The sequence below is a fragment of the Myxocyprinus asiaticus genome, chromosome 1, assembly GCF_019703515.2.
Source record: "Myxocyprinus asiaticus isolate MX2 ecotype Aquarium Trade chromosome 1, UBuf_Myxa_2, whole genome shotgun sequence".
Classification (NCBI taxonomy): Eukaryota; Metazoa; Chordata; class Actinopteri; order Cypriniformes; family Catostomidae; genus Myxocyprinus; species Myxocyprinus asiaticus.
The window spans coordinates 64,610,756-64,625,959 of NC_059344.1; the positions used below are offsets into that span (position 1 = coordinate 64,610,756).

The following is a 15,204-nucleotide window of genomic DNA, read 5'->3' on the forward strand; positions in this document are numbered from 1 at the left end:
GACATTATGCCCCTTTGTCTCAGAGTTCGAGTGGAAGTTACAGTATATGCACACAGATGCACACATTAAACATTATTGTGAGGTGTTGTTTTTATTGACGGCTCTTTATCTAGTCACCATTATGCACGAGAGAGAAGATTATCCTAATGTAAAGATCCTTCTCTTTCTGTGGGCCTGAAGTCAGTATTCGGATTTGCCTTATAAAACTCTTTTCCAAACACACAATTGTACAAACATGTTGTTCTGCATTCATATACAGACATGTAGAGTAGGTCTATACCCAGTGTGTGTGTGTGTGTGTGTGTGTGTGTGTGTGTGTTTGTCACCATTACGTTTCCGTCAGCCGTCTGAAAAGAGGACAGGGGGTCAGTGTCAGTGACCCGATCCAAAGACTGTCTTCCTTTTAAACACAAAACATTATTTATAAAACCCAGATGCACTCAGATGTGTCACTATATTTGACTCACACATGCCCACTCCATAGGAAATAAAAATCACAAAATGAAATTGCTCAAAGTTCCTCGTAGACAGCAGTGAGATTAAATGGAGATCAAATGGAAACATTTTGTTTTCTCCAGAAAAACAAGACCTCAATAATCTCACACGTGTCTCCTCAACAAGTTTCAGAGGAGATCTTAAAAATGTCTCAAACTGTTCTCAGATTGGCCAAGATATAGCACAATATAATCACACAACTCTTCAAAATGCAGATTTATTTAGCAACGTTTCGTCTGGTATTTTGGTAAATAAACAAATCTGCATTTTGAAGAGTTATATGTTTATGTGTGTGTGTGTGTGTGTGTGTGTGTGTTCTTTATTGATGTGCCTTGACATGCAACAACATTTAAGATGCATTTACTTAAGGTCAATTAATTAATTTATTTTTCAAACAGATTTGCCAAGATATCAAAGTCTGTGATGATAAATTGAAAGAGATTTCAATATGAACTCTCATAAAACTCTCAAAATGAATTTCTCATACATTTCTCCCAAAGCCAAAATATCAGAGCTATGCCATGTCAATTTTATAGCTCTACACTGTAAAGAAATGTCCGTAATTTTAACAGCAAAAGACTGTAAAAATGCTACAGTAAAAAACCCTTAATTGGTAAACATGTAGTTACCTTAATATATACGGTACAAAATTGTAATATATTTAAAAAGACAATACAAGTAGTTTTAAGGAGAACATTTTGTAAAAATGACATTTTTTAGATGTAAGAAGTTTACGAATATTAACTAAAATATACAGTAAAAAAATATATATATTTTAAAAGACAATACAGTAGTTTTTACAATAAAATGTTGTAAAAAATTTAATTTTTTTGATGTAAAAAGTTTGATTTTCCTGTATAATTAATGGTAAAAATGTGCATTATGTTTAACAAGAGAGTACATGTACTTTTTACAGTAAATTATTGTTAAAATTATGAATAATAATAAATAAATAACATACAGTAAAAAACAATAATCGGGCATTCCCATAATTCCCTGCATGACCCATCATATTTCATTATATTTTATGGGAATAGTTGTTTCTTCTTATTTTTAATATCAGTTATGTACTTTGGGTGTTCTGTGTTATATCTGATGTAGTTTAGTTCATGTTTACTGCATTATTTAATTTCACATTTGATGGTGTTTAGTGTCTCTACATGTTTATTGGTCATTGCTCCAGGAAGAGCCACTATTGATGAACTTCATGTCATCATGTGTTCGTCTGTCATTTTTACAGTAATTAACAATACCTTATAAAGTAAAGAGCAGATTATTACAGTTTCAGAAGGTTAATATCAAGTTTATATTTTAATAATATAAACGACGATAATGCACCGTAAAATATACAGGCATCAAAATTACATCCTGTAAAGCCAGAAACATGGTTACCGTTTTTTTTGTTGTTTTTTTTACAGTGAATTTCTGGCAACCACAGCTGCCAGTTTTTTACCGTAAATTTAACAGGATTTTTTTTTTACAGTGTACCAAATAATGAATACATTCAGGTTTCTGAAAACCCCTGATGCCATTACAGAACCTTAATTTTAAGTTCCACAAATAACCTGTTTTCTCTGTTTATGAAGAAGATTGTCTATACTGGTGACCCGGTGAACACTGAAACCAAACTAAATGGCAACATCAATTACTTGTTTTAATCTCTAAAGAAGCATATAGCAACTCATGAACACTATACAGCCAAAAATGGTTCTTTATAAGAAAAGGGATGTTTATTTTTTTCTTTTCTGAATCTAAGTGACTGGGTGTTGCTTCAACACTGTAGACTTCTAGAAAGTTAAGTCTTGTCAAGTATGTTTTTTTGTTTGTTTGTTTGTTTGTTTGTTTTTTGTCTCCTAACAATTTCAAACCATGCATGCATCACAGGAGAATTGTGCAAAAAAAAAATTCCCTTTCTTTTTTTCTCAAAGTCATGAAAATTCCCACCACAGTGTAATTTCCAGCACATCTCAGATTCTGTTTTGTGTTTATACAGTTCTGTGGTGGAAATGATCTTGATGGAAATGATATTTTTTAACAGTTTTGACATAAAATGTCTGACTCCTTTGTCTTGTTATGCCTAATATAATAGCTAACATTTTATGTATTCTAAATACACAAAATTAAATAATTTTTTCATGCATTATTTGACAAAATTACAGCTTGACTGGAAATGACTCCCAATAAAAATATTCTGCTCACATGTGATATTTCTCTTGATTTTTCTTTGTTTTCCTCAAACATCACTTGTCTCATATTTCATCTCAAGCATGCTCTTCACTGACACTTTTGTCCACTTGGTTAACAAGTACATTAAATTTTGAACAAACTTTATTAGGGGCAACACTGTTTGGTGATGTGGAAATGACGCCACAACTGTGGGACTGTAAGTTTGGGAAAAATTGATAGAAATAATTTTCAAACAATTATAATAAATGGTCAATGTTTATTTCACTCTTTGTTTAGATTATTGTAGTTTTAAAAATGTAATAATATGTATTTTTATAATGGATTTTTTTTTTTTACAGTTTAAAGGAATATTCCGGGTTCAATACAAGTTCAACTCAATCGAGAGTTTAACCACAAAAATGTGGAGAAAAAAAACATTTTACCACAAAAATGTATTTAGACTCGCCCCTCATTTTCTTTAAAAAAAAAAAGGAAAAATCTGTTTTGACCATTAAAATACTCACTGTTTTAAAAGTGTAGTTACAAGACATAAACAACATTCATGTTAACATGATTTTAGTGTGATAAAATCACTTACTAACATTTTCTGTGTAAAGTTAAAGCCAATTTTACAACTTCATTGCTGTGATGATGTCAACAAACCCTAAAACCCTAAAATGACTCTAAAAATGACGATTTAAACAACCTTATAGCTCAAATAATACATGACTTTTAACAGAAGAATTAATGTAAGTGCTTTTATAAAATTATAAGCTTCACATTTCTGTCTTTAAACCCTCCAAACATTGGCCCCATTCACTTCCATTGTAAGTGCCCCACTGTAACATCGATTTTTATTATTTTTAATTTTTGTGGTAATCAACATTATGCCACAAATGCGGTCGATTGAGCTTAACTTGTATTGAACCCGGAACATTCCTTTAATATTGAAATTGGATCTGGTACAAAGTTCAAACAAAACTGTACATAAAAGTTATTTAAGAAGTATCATTAATAAACAATGAAGCCCTATAAGTTTCCAATTCATTTTTAATGAGACCTTCATATAACAAAAAGGAAAAACTGAAAAATCTGTTACTTTTAATAAACTTCAACCCCTGGGACATGAAACTGCCTGAAGTTGAAGAAACACCCAAATGCAAAGAGCTTTTCAAGAACCTTTATATTTACGTGTGTATTGTATTATAGCATGTTATCAGTCATCAGTGGACTTTTTCCCATACCTTTTTGTTACTCTATCCCAACCCTCGAATGGGGCAGGACGTAACAATGTCAACAATTGTCTCATCTTTTTATTTTATTTTTTTCAATACTTTTAGGATAAATATCTGAGACAAAATTGATCCTTAAACATAATTGAGAACTCAATAAAACTGTCACACCAAAATGAATTGCAGTTGTTTTAGTAAGACAAAGCTTGAAGCCATCACAGTTCTTATTTTCAGACTTTTTATGTTTGTGTGTGTGTGTGTGTGTGTTCGCTCACGCTCTTGCTAACGTTAATGATGGTCTTTGTTTAGTGAGAGTTCATCAAGACTATGATCATATTTAAGTCATCGGAGCCAACAGAGCTGTCTTAAACAGAAGGAAGTGTTTTCACTGCGGCCTGAACGCACACACACACTTTAACAAACGCACAATAGGTGGTGGAGGTCAGCGGTAGATACAATACAGTGATTAGAAGTGAACGCTTGAGAAGGTTGCAGTGGTTTGTCCATTGAGACTTCGATTCAAACGGGAAATCAATGATTTGTGCAAAACAATAAAAACAGCGTGATCCTTTGAGACCTTTATTTTCCAAAAATGCAAAAAATACAAAATGATACAGAAAGTCGCAGGGTATTACTGTACATTTAATTTTATGATAACAATATTTACAGTGCTTCTCAATGCTTACGATTCTTATTAAACAACTTTTTAAAAGGGTTCAAATCGGCACTACCCATTTTACTTCTGTCATGTGAAGTATTTCTTAATGAAAATGTCAAGTCCTGATATCAACAATTAGATTATACCTAGTAAAAATGCTAATTTTGATATCTGCAATTTGGTTTTCACTAGTGGCAATTTTAATTTCAGATATCTATGTTATTGTAACAAGTCTTTTATGATATCTTTAATTACTCTTCAATGTATTAAAATCCGAAATCCATTTCTAGATATCTGAAATACCAAATCTAACATGTTTAAATAAACTTACAGATTTTAGTTATAATTCTGTATCAAGAATGGACATTTGCACTAGTAACAATGTAATTATTGATATTTAAAAAATATATAATTTTTACTAGTAAGAAGAACAGCTGATTTGTGTATTTGGAATTTGAACTAGTAAGAAATTAATTATACATATCTGTTATTGCATTTGAAACAGGAGTGAATGATAGATCATTTTGAAATTCTACTGGTGAAAATGCAGTTACAGATATCAAAAATATGTCTTTTACTAGTTACATGTCCATTTTTGACATCGAGAATGGGTATTTTCAAGAGTAATGGCGTCATTGTTTTTTTATCAAGAACTTTTTTACTAGTGAGAAATGTAAGCGCAGCGTAGTTCTAGCGGGAAGACTAGCAGCTGTACACCATCGCACCATTAGCTAGGTAACTCCTAGCCAATCACATGTAAGCCAATGTCACAATCTATCACATTTCTGTTTCAGTGTGCTAACACGGCAACCTCCACCACCCCACCACCACCAGTTGAGTCCCGTCCTGCATGGGGGTAGGCTCCTCGCCCCTGCCTCCTATCTCCGGCAGGATATGATGGTTCCGAGTACAACACTCGTTACCGCCAGACGGGGCTTACGCCAAAGAGAGACATTACATTTCTGTTTCATATTCAGCAAATAAATGTCATCTTGAATTTCACTCAAGTCTGCGAGTCTTCCTGATAGAACTTAATTACAAATATAAAAAATTAGCATTTTCACCAGCAGTAATGCCACTGCAGATATTGTGAATTTGCATCTTAACATGTGGAAACTGTATTATTATAGATATCTATAATTCATATCCTGCAAGTGATTAACTGTTGAAAGGGCTTGCAATAGAGCAAGTTATTTCATTTTGATGAACATACCGTGCACTAATGAATCCCGTAAAATAAGACCAGGACAATGTATTAAAGGGTTAGTTCACCCAAAAATGAAAATTCTCTCATCATTTACTCATCCTCATGCCATCCCACGTGTATATGACTTTCTTTCTTCTGCTGAACACAAATTAAGATTTTTAGAAGAATATTTCAGCTCTGTAGGTCCATACAATACAAGTGAATGGATGCCAAAATTTTGAAGCACCAAAAAAATCACATGAGTCAGTATAAAAGTAATCCATAAGACTCCAGTTGTTAAATCAATTAATTCAGAAACAGATCACTTTCAAATTCTTCTTCTTGTGTTTTGGTTAGATTAGGTCACATTCTTCACATATATCGCCCCCTACTGGACAGAGGGAAGAATTTCTAGCAAAAAAGGACTTAAATGTTGATCTGTTTCTCACTCACATCTATCATATCACTTCTGAAGACATGGATTTATCTACTGGAGTCTTATGGATTACTTTTATGCAGCCTTTGTGTGCTTTGTGGAACGTCAATATTTTGGCACCCATTCACTTGCATTGTATGGACCTACAGAGCTGAGATATTCTTCTAAATATCATAATTTGTGTTCATCGGAAGAAAGAAAGTCATACACACCTGGGATGGCATGAGGGTGAGTAAATGATGAGAGAACCCTTGAAAAAAGTGAATGTGGTCAGTAGGTTTTGAATTCATGACACAAATAATTGAAAACCTTTAAAATTTCAAATAATTTTGCTCTGTGAGTTTTGATGGTGCATACAGTTCAGGGTAGACAGTAATCGATTACCATGAGGACACAAGTGAGTCTAGTGTTATCAATCTGTTCAGGAATTATTGTAGCCACAGTAGTAGACGGCAGTGCTGGCATCAGACAGTACAGATGAGATTAGGTCGGGCCCTTGTAAGGGTACATGTGGGACCCCATATGAGAGGTATTGCTCAAACTCACTGCTGTCCACCTCATCCACCATTTCTCCAGGACCTCGACTCTGTGTTGCCACAGGAGCCTGAGTATGCGGATCAGCAGGGTTGTGTGTATGCGTGCGACCGGCGACAGGAAGTGACAGTTCCTCATAAGAATGCTTCAATTGAGAGTTGGCACCATAAAAGACACCTGTACTGGAAGGGCAGCTCAAGTACGCGGTGGTTTGATGAGAAGGAGGGGAAAGATTTCTGTTGAAGAGGGCGAGAGAGACCGAGTTAGGATGAGTACAAGTATTCTGACCAGTCTGCGGGTTGGCGCTCACATTACTCAGTTGTTGTGCGTTGTTCGTCAGATTTAGTTGTGTATTGCTGGGATTGGTGTGCTGCGTGTGCATGTTGACGTTGGAGTGAGGGATGCATTGAGAACGAGTGCTCACTTGAGGGTGCGTGTTGGTGTGTGTGTGTTCCTGAAGCTGGTACTCTTGGTGATGATGATAGCTGTATGCTGACTGATGGTGTTCGTCTTGGAGATGGGTGAAGAATTCGGTCGCTCCGGCATCCATCGAAGAGGGGTCGGGTGTAGGCAAACTGTAGGGTTCAAACAAACCCTGGGTCTCACAGTACGGAGGCAGTCCGGCTTGCGGCAGTCCAGAATAACCCATACCGTCCATCCCCAAAGGGATCTGCGTGTCTGCCCCAGGCAGCAGGAAGCCAGGGTCCAGTCGTTTGTTTCGTTTCACCTGTTTGCGACGCCGTGGCCGGTACTTGTAGTTTGGGTGGTCCTGCATGTGTTTCACTCGCAGACGTTCAGCCTCCTCCACGAATGGACGTTTGTCCACCATTGGTAAAGCTTTCCATTGCTTACCTATAACTCATAAGAAGGGGATATGGTCGATGGTTATTTTTTTACATAGCAGCCTGATTATTTGCATCTGGATGATAGAAATTTAATCTTTGAGTCCATGTTGGTTTCACAAATTTTCAAAAAATATTTTTAGCATTTTCTACAAAAGAATTGATTTAATGGCTTTAAAAAATGTCATTAGGTGTAACCTTCAAGTAAAAGTAATTCATATACTTTACTTGCACCTTAAATACATGAGAGTGTACAAAACTTTACATTAATTAACTAAGTAAATATTCAAGGTAAATATATATATATATATATATATTATGGATTTTTGACTCAAGAATACAAGTAAGTTTTCTCAGGGTTACACTACATGACCTGAACAAAATGAGCTTTTTCATAAAAATGTCAAAATATTGATATTTAATGATATGACTAAATATATTTATTTTAAACTTCACACAGTCAAGACAGACTAAAGGGGTCCTCTCTGTTTTTATGCTGTTTCTTTTTTTAATGTCACATGACAGCAAAATTGCTATCTGCTTGTTGTTTACACCACATGATTTTTTTTCTTTTTTTAAGTCTCACTGTTTATTTATTAAAATAACAATAAAAAAAAAATGATTATGCACTACTCATGCCAATAATTCTTTTTTTTTTCAAGAATTTCAGCTTTAACAGTTACACCACATGACATTTTTTATACATTAAGTCCCAGAAAAAATGATCAAAATGTCTTTGAACTCAGTAACTGAAATCATGTTCATAACAGTAGAGAATTGCATTTGTAATTTATTTTTGAATAATTGAATAATTAAAAAAAAACAAACAAACAAAAAAAAAAAAAAAAAAAAACATGTGTCATTAATACAGTATCATTGACCCATCTATCAGTACAGTATCACTAAGTTTTGTGTACTTCACTTTTAAACCCTGATTTATACCTTCACCATGCACACAGACCTGAGTAAATAAAATAAAAAATCCATAATGGAAATCTCTAATTAATACTAATCAAGATACACTTTTTGATAATAGCTAAAAATGTTAAAAGAACAAAAAAAATACTATATTATTAATTTTATGCATTAATAAATATATTGTGTATATCAAATATATTGTGATGCTAAAAAAATACTGTAATCTACATATGCTTCATTCGATAATGCTTTATCAGACAAAAATGATCAGATCAGTCTGATAAACGCCAAACAAATACTGTATGATCATCCTGCATTTTCATTAAATAATGAATAAATAATGAAAACATGGCAATGTTATAAATGCACATTACACATCTAAAAGTCAGCTGTGTTGTGTGGTTTACTGTCAAATTCACTTAACGTAACATAAACGTTAATGTAACTTCAGCAAACTCATCAAACACAATCACATCATTTACAGTTAAAAAAGTATTATTATGTTTTTATTTTATTTTTTATTTTAGTGTTTCAGTTAAACCTGTGCATACCAAAAAAACTTAAAAAGATGTTGAAACTTTTGTTAAGGTTTGCAAAACGGTTCAAGGAATATTCTGGGTTCAATATACAATTTAAGCTCAATCGACAGCATTTGTTCATAATGTTGATTACCACTATATATATATATATATATATATATATATATATATATATATATATATATATATATATATATATATATATATATATATATTGGACTAATCCGTCCTTTTCTTAAAAAATAAATAAATAAATAAACTCGAGATTACAGTGAGGCGCTTACAATGGAAGTCAATGGGGCCAATTTTTGGAGCGTTTAATGGCAGAAATGTGAAGCTCTAATTTTATAAAATTTATAAAAAATTTATAAAAGTTCTAATTTTATATATATATATATATATATATATATATATATATATATATATATATATATATATATATTTTTTTTTTTTTTTTTTTTTTCTGAACTAATCTGTCCTTTTCTTTAAAAATAAATAAATAAATAAACTCGAGATTACAGTGAGGCGTTTACAATCGAAGTTAATGGGGCCAATTTTTTGGAGCGTTTAATGGCAGAAATGTGAAGCTCTAATTTTATAAAAGCACTTACATTAATTCTTCTGTTAAAACTCATGCATTAATTGAGCCGTAAAGTTGTTTAAATCCTCATTTTAGGGTTTTAGTTTTTACGGCATTACGTTGTCATGGCAACAAAGTTGTAAAATTGGATTTAACTCTGCACAGTAAAAGTTAGTAAGTGATTTTATCACCCTAAAATCATGTTTACACGCATATTGTATATGTCTCTGGGCTATACTTTTGAAACAGTGAGTATTTTAATGTTTATGAATTGGTTCCCATTCACCTCCGAGTCGAAATGAATTTTTGTGGTAATCAACATCATGCCACAAAAGCTGTCGATTGAGCTCAACTCGCACTGAACAAGTTCCATTTGCTTTCACAAATGGAAAAAGTTGTGCTGCCTCTCACTTTGCACATGCGTGCTGAATGGTATTTATATGAAGTGAATCTACTTTGATATCGCCTCTCATGGGACGATGACAACCCCGACATGTCATGCCAAGTATGCGTCTTGGCACAAGTCTTTTTAATACGGGTGTTTGATGATGACACCATGTGTAGTTTTGATGCTGCGGCATGTCCCCTACATAATGAGACAATCTACCAGTTTCTGCAAAGACATGCAACTATAAATGAATCCAAACAGGTTTTACTCTTTCAGAAGTGCTGTGATCACTAAGGTCAGTTTTGTTCTGCAAAGTAAGAACTGCAATATGAAAACTTCCAATCAGTCTAAATAAAGTGCGCAAAATGTAGACAACTATAGCCATAATATCATTCATTTGATTTGAATGACCAAGTTATTCATTAGCCTATATTAAAGCTTTTGCTTTAATGAATCTTTTTAATTCATTCATTAAAAATCGTTGCATAAGGCGCAAATTTAAGAGACAAAACAAAAAGCAATAAACAGCCTTAACGAAAGAGGAAAAACGATATGTATATGAAAGATCTTTAGTTATTCTACTCACCGAGCATTTTACTGAGCTCCGCGTTGTGCAGGTCGGGGTTTTGCTGCGCCAACCTCTTGCGCTCATCTTTTGCCCACACCATGAATGCGTTCATCGGCCGTCGGATGCGCGGCTCGCTTTTGCCGCGCCTGGGACCCACAGCAGCAGGACACGTCTCGCTCTTCAGTTTGGAGTCAGCAAGCGGGCTGAGCGGGTCCGCCCACGCGCACTGGCTCACGCCGGGCATCATGACTGAGCTGGTGCCGCGGGTCTGGCTCGGGTCGTCACTGGCGTAGCCCGCATCGGGACTGCTCATCTCCCACACGCACCCGGCGCGTATCCTTGACGATCACCCAAATACACTCTTTTGTAACCTCTGGGTGGACTCTGCCTTCTCCTCCTGCCCTGCTTATTTTTCCTTTGCTGAGTGCATACAGTAAATTGAACATACAGTAAGGTCAGATTTGCACAGCACGAGTCCAGCCAGTTTTAAACGCAGCAGCGACCAATCACGACATGGGTGGGAGTGTCCTGCTGTGAAAGGTGTGAAAGGATCCATGTTCAGAACAGCTTGCCCCCTGGGATCAAGTTTGCCCTTTCTGGCTCCTCAAGAGTCAGGACAAGCAGGGGCGTAGATTCCGGGGGGATGGGGTGGAGGTGGAGGGGGGTGTACTTGCTTCTTTTGATTATTCCCCCACAATTTACACCCCTGACTAAAGTGCTTGAGCTTACAAAGTCTTTCTAGCAGGTCAGTTCACTGTCGGCCATCTTTGGAATGCTCTGGTCCAGTCATGCCAGTGAGCTCCTATCTACTTGAATGAGGAAACACCAACATCTCAAAAACGGTTGGTCAAGATTAAGATCGAAGAACATATTTGAAATCAGAAATAAAATTGAACAATATTGGAATCATAAATTGTCCTTCTGTACCTCATATTACGATAAAAAACGCAATTTTCCTGGCTTGTATAGCTAATGCGCATGTGTGTTCTAGAGCTGATTGACAGGTGATGTCTGTATCTAAAAGGTGATTGGCTCTTTTAAGTGTAAGGTGGGACTTCCTTTTTACATCCATGGACCATTGGGCGCTCAGAGCTTCTTGGCTGAGCTTTCCAATTTCTCCCATTCATTTAAATGGAAGTGGCCCGTCTCTGCTAAATAGTCTCTGCTGTGTATTGCCATGATATATATCACTTCTGTCTGCATGAAAAGTAGTAAAAAATACTTGTAATCTAACTTTTGTGGCCACTCAAAAGTTTGGAAACCCTAATGACTAGTGACCTAGGACTATTTGTAAAAAAAACAAATTTCTAAATGACCCCCGTTCATTTGTCTTGAATAAAATGCCCATTTTAATTTGGCATGCATGCACAGGCTCTCAGAAAAACACATCACAGGTCTATAATTTAAAGTATTTTAATTTGAATAGATTTGCCACAAGTATAAACTTTTTCCAAAAATATTGTCCATTACTGAGTCTTAAAAAATACTCAGCTGTAAAGCTTGCAGGTCCTCGAAAAATATGGGCAAAGTTTAACCGTTATTTTAAAGTCATGTGTATCAGTGACACTGGTTCACTAAAACTTTAAGTATTAATCTTAACATTTGCCACACAGATAAGGTAAATACAGTGCTTGCTTTAGGATTAATATCCTGTCAGTAGATATACTTAAATTTGCAAACAATAGTAAGGATTGTCACACGGTGATAATGGCATGGCAAGTGCGTGTGAAAAGCAAGGTGTGAAGTTTATCATGTTTCATTGCATGTGTGACGGTGGCCAGCTTGTATGTGCTGTGCAGTGTGTGTAAACCTCACTCCCCTGGCCTCAAGAGGCGCACTAGCGACTGACACTAGAGGCTGTATCCTTTAGCCTCCTCGTTAGTGCGCCCACCTTCCATGCCGGAGACGCTGTGTTCGAATCCTGCTCAGAGTGGGTCGAGTAGGACCGGTTACAGTGGTGCCGTGACCTGGATGGGAGTGAGGTTTAGAGGGGTGAGTTTAATGGTGGCCAGCTGGTACGTGCTGTGCAGTGTGTAAACCTCACTCCCCTGGCCTCAAGAGGTGCACTGACATTATGGGCTGTAGCCTTTAGCCTCCTTGTTAGCGTGCCTGCCTCCCATGCCAGAGATGCCGGTTCAAATCCTACTCAGAGTGGGTCAAGTAGAACCGGTTACAGTGGTGCCGTGACCCGGATGGGAGTAAGGTTTAGAGGGGTGAGTTTAATGGTGGCCAGCTGGTACATGCTGTGCAGTGTGTGTAAACATCTCTCCCCTGGCCTCAAGAGGTGCACTAGCGACTGACGTTAGAGGCTGTATCCTTTAGCCTCCTCGTTAGCACGCATGCCTCCCATGCTGGAGATGTTAGTTCGAATCCCTCTCGGAGCAGGTCGAGCAGGACCGGTTACACATACAGTATATTAAGTGGAGTGTACTTGCAATTTCTCAGTCAATCTTAAGTGTATCTTGTGTAGTCAACGAATAGGCTACAAGGAATTGGCTGTAATGTAACAGGTGTGTAACATGATGTTAGGCTGCTTGTTACTTATGTAAGTGTTTCTAGCCTAAAGAAGTAGGCCAAGTTCAAGTATTGTCATCACTTAGTCATGCCCATGTTGTTTCAACACTGTATTTATTTTTTTATTTTTTTATTTTGTGAAACACAAAACAGATCTTAAGCAGAATGCCAGCGCTTCTGTTTCACATACAAGAAATGTGGATGATGATTTTACTGCCAAGCTCCAAAAAAGACAAAAAAGTACCATAAAAGTATTATTACAAAAGTCCACATAACCCGTGCGCTTCATTAGAAGTCTTATAAAACTGAAACAGACCACAATTTAAGTCGTTGATCACTCATGTCCCCCTCTGCTATGGCTCTCAAATCTTATTTGCTGTCACGTTTTTCAAACTTGCTGTGGTGCAATTGGTCACATGGCATGCAAGAACCAATGACGTTTGGTATCATAAGCTATGTTTCCATCGAAGCTGCTAATTTAATTTAGATGAAAATCCGTAATATCGCACAAACAATGTGCGAATAAAGCCGCATTTCATCCCATATATTCAAGAGAACAAAATCGTCACTTCCAGAGAAACTGTAGCCACTGTGACTCTTTTATTAATAAAATACTTGCGGTTTAGAGCACTCAGACAAAACACTGTAAAGAACTTTGTCTCATGTCCAGGAGCGACATGGGAGCACTTGTGTGTGTGCTTTTCTCCTTCTTTTCGTCTTTGCCGTGCGGGTCTATAAGATTTTTTTCAAAAGTGTCAATAAACCTGCTCTTCGTCACAATTTAAGTTTGTATTTGATTTATTTGCTCTGCAAACTCTTTGCAGGCTGTGAATTTTCTAGACACCATTATTCAGGATGACCAGAGCAACATTTCAGTTGCGATGATTGGTCTGTTGGTTAGTCCAGATATGAACAAGTTATTAGGTCACATGACATTTTTGATTCGCATCTTGTGCAACATGATCACACAGGAAGTCGGCATGCTGTTTCTGAATGTTCCGGTACCCTAGGATCGGCGACAATATGCCAACTCACTTACATGCGATATTTCCCACCACATGCGTCATATTTACATTCTTACGTGACTCAACCAGCAGTGCATTGCAGGAAGTAATCGCGTTTGCTTAATTAGTGACGAGCATGATTCGGAGGTTGCACTTTTCCCTCTAGGATAAAATTTTTACTCCACTATTGATTAGGTTTAGGTTTGGGTTTGCGTTCCTCTTCACTGTATAACATCCTGTACAGCTGAAAGGAACTCACTTCACAACTAGCTTTTGGCGAACTCTCCTGAACATACTGTAAATGGAGCTCACACATGCTTATATGCCCTACAACACTCACTGCTTTGGCCATTGGGGGCAGTGTTTTAAATTTTTGTAAGCATATACCGATTTTTGCTGAAGAAAAGTCGACCTGCTCTTTCCGATTTCAATGTGAGGACAGGCTGTCTTGTATTCCTGGTAAATTCAAAAGGAGTTTATTCGGTAAATGTGTTTCCATTAGAGGTAGACCGATATATCGGTTTTACCAATTTATTGGTGACGATAGTTGCTTTATGGAACTATCATTATTGGCAAAAATCTATGCTGATAGTTGACGATAGTTTTTCATAATTGTGTCATTTCAAAATAAGATTCCGGGCTTGTTCATACTTAAAAGTCCTGCGTTATACACCAAATCTTAAATTTTCTAGTTATTAGTGGGATTTTGGTTAAACAATATACTGCATCTGGGATTTTATTCATTTTTGACATTCTATAAATCGATTTTTTAAGAACTATCGGCCGATTAATTGGTTATCAGCTTTTCCCATCACCTTAGTTATCGGTATCGGCAAAATCCACAATCAGTCAACCTCTAGTTATGGCAAAATCCACTGTCGGTCGACCTCTAGTTTCCATCATAGTTTATACGCATTTCTTCTTATCGAACAAAACATTTATCCATGTATACGTTTTTTATGCACATTTAGGAGATTTTATTCACATCTTAGTGTTTCCATCCAGCAGTTTTTGTGCAATATCCCAAAATGCACATAAAAATATATATAACTTCAAACCTGGCATTAATTTTTTGTAATTGAGCGAGGAACATATTCATTCAATTACATCTTTAATTTTAGTCTGATTCTCCCAATAAAATATT

General features: G+C 36.0%; 1 protein-coding gene across 1 annotated transcript; it reads right to left on the reverse strand.

Moving 5' to 3' along the window:
- Positions 1-4,459: 4,459 nt before the first annotated feature.
- LOC127427506 (transcription factor Sox-17-alpha-like) lies at positions 4,460-10,985 on the reverse strand. The gene is made up of 2 exons (XM_051675182.1): positions 10,561-10,985; positions 4,460-7,559 (listed from the first exon to the last, which is right to left on the reverse strand). The coding sequence occupies exons 1-2, from the start codon at positions 10,853-10,855 to the stop codon at positions 6,595-6,597; spliced, it is 1,260 nt and encodes a 419-aa protein (XP_051531142.1). The 5' UTR covers positions 10,856-10,985; the 3' UTR covers positions 4,460-6,594.
- Between the last annotated feature and the right edge of the window lie 4,219 nt (positions 10,986-15,204).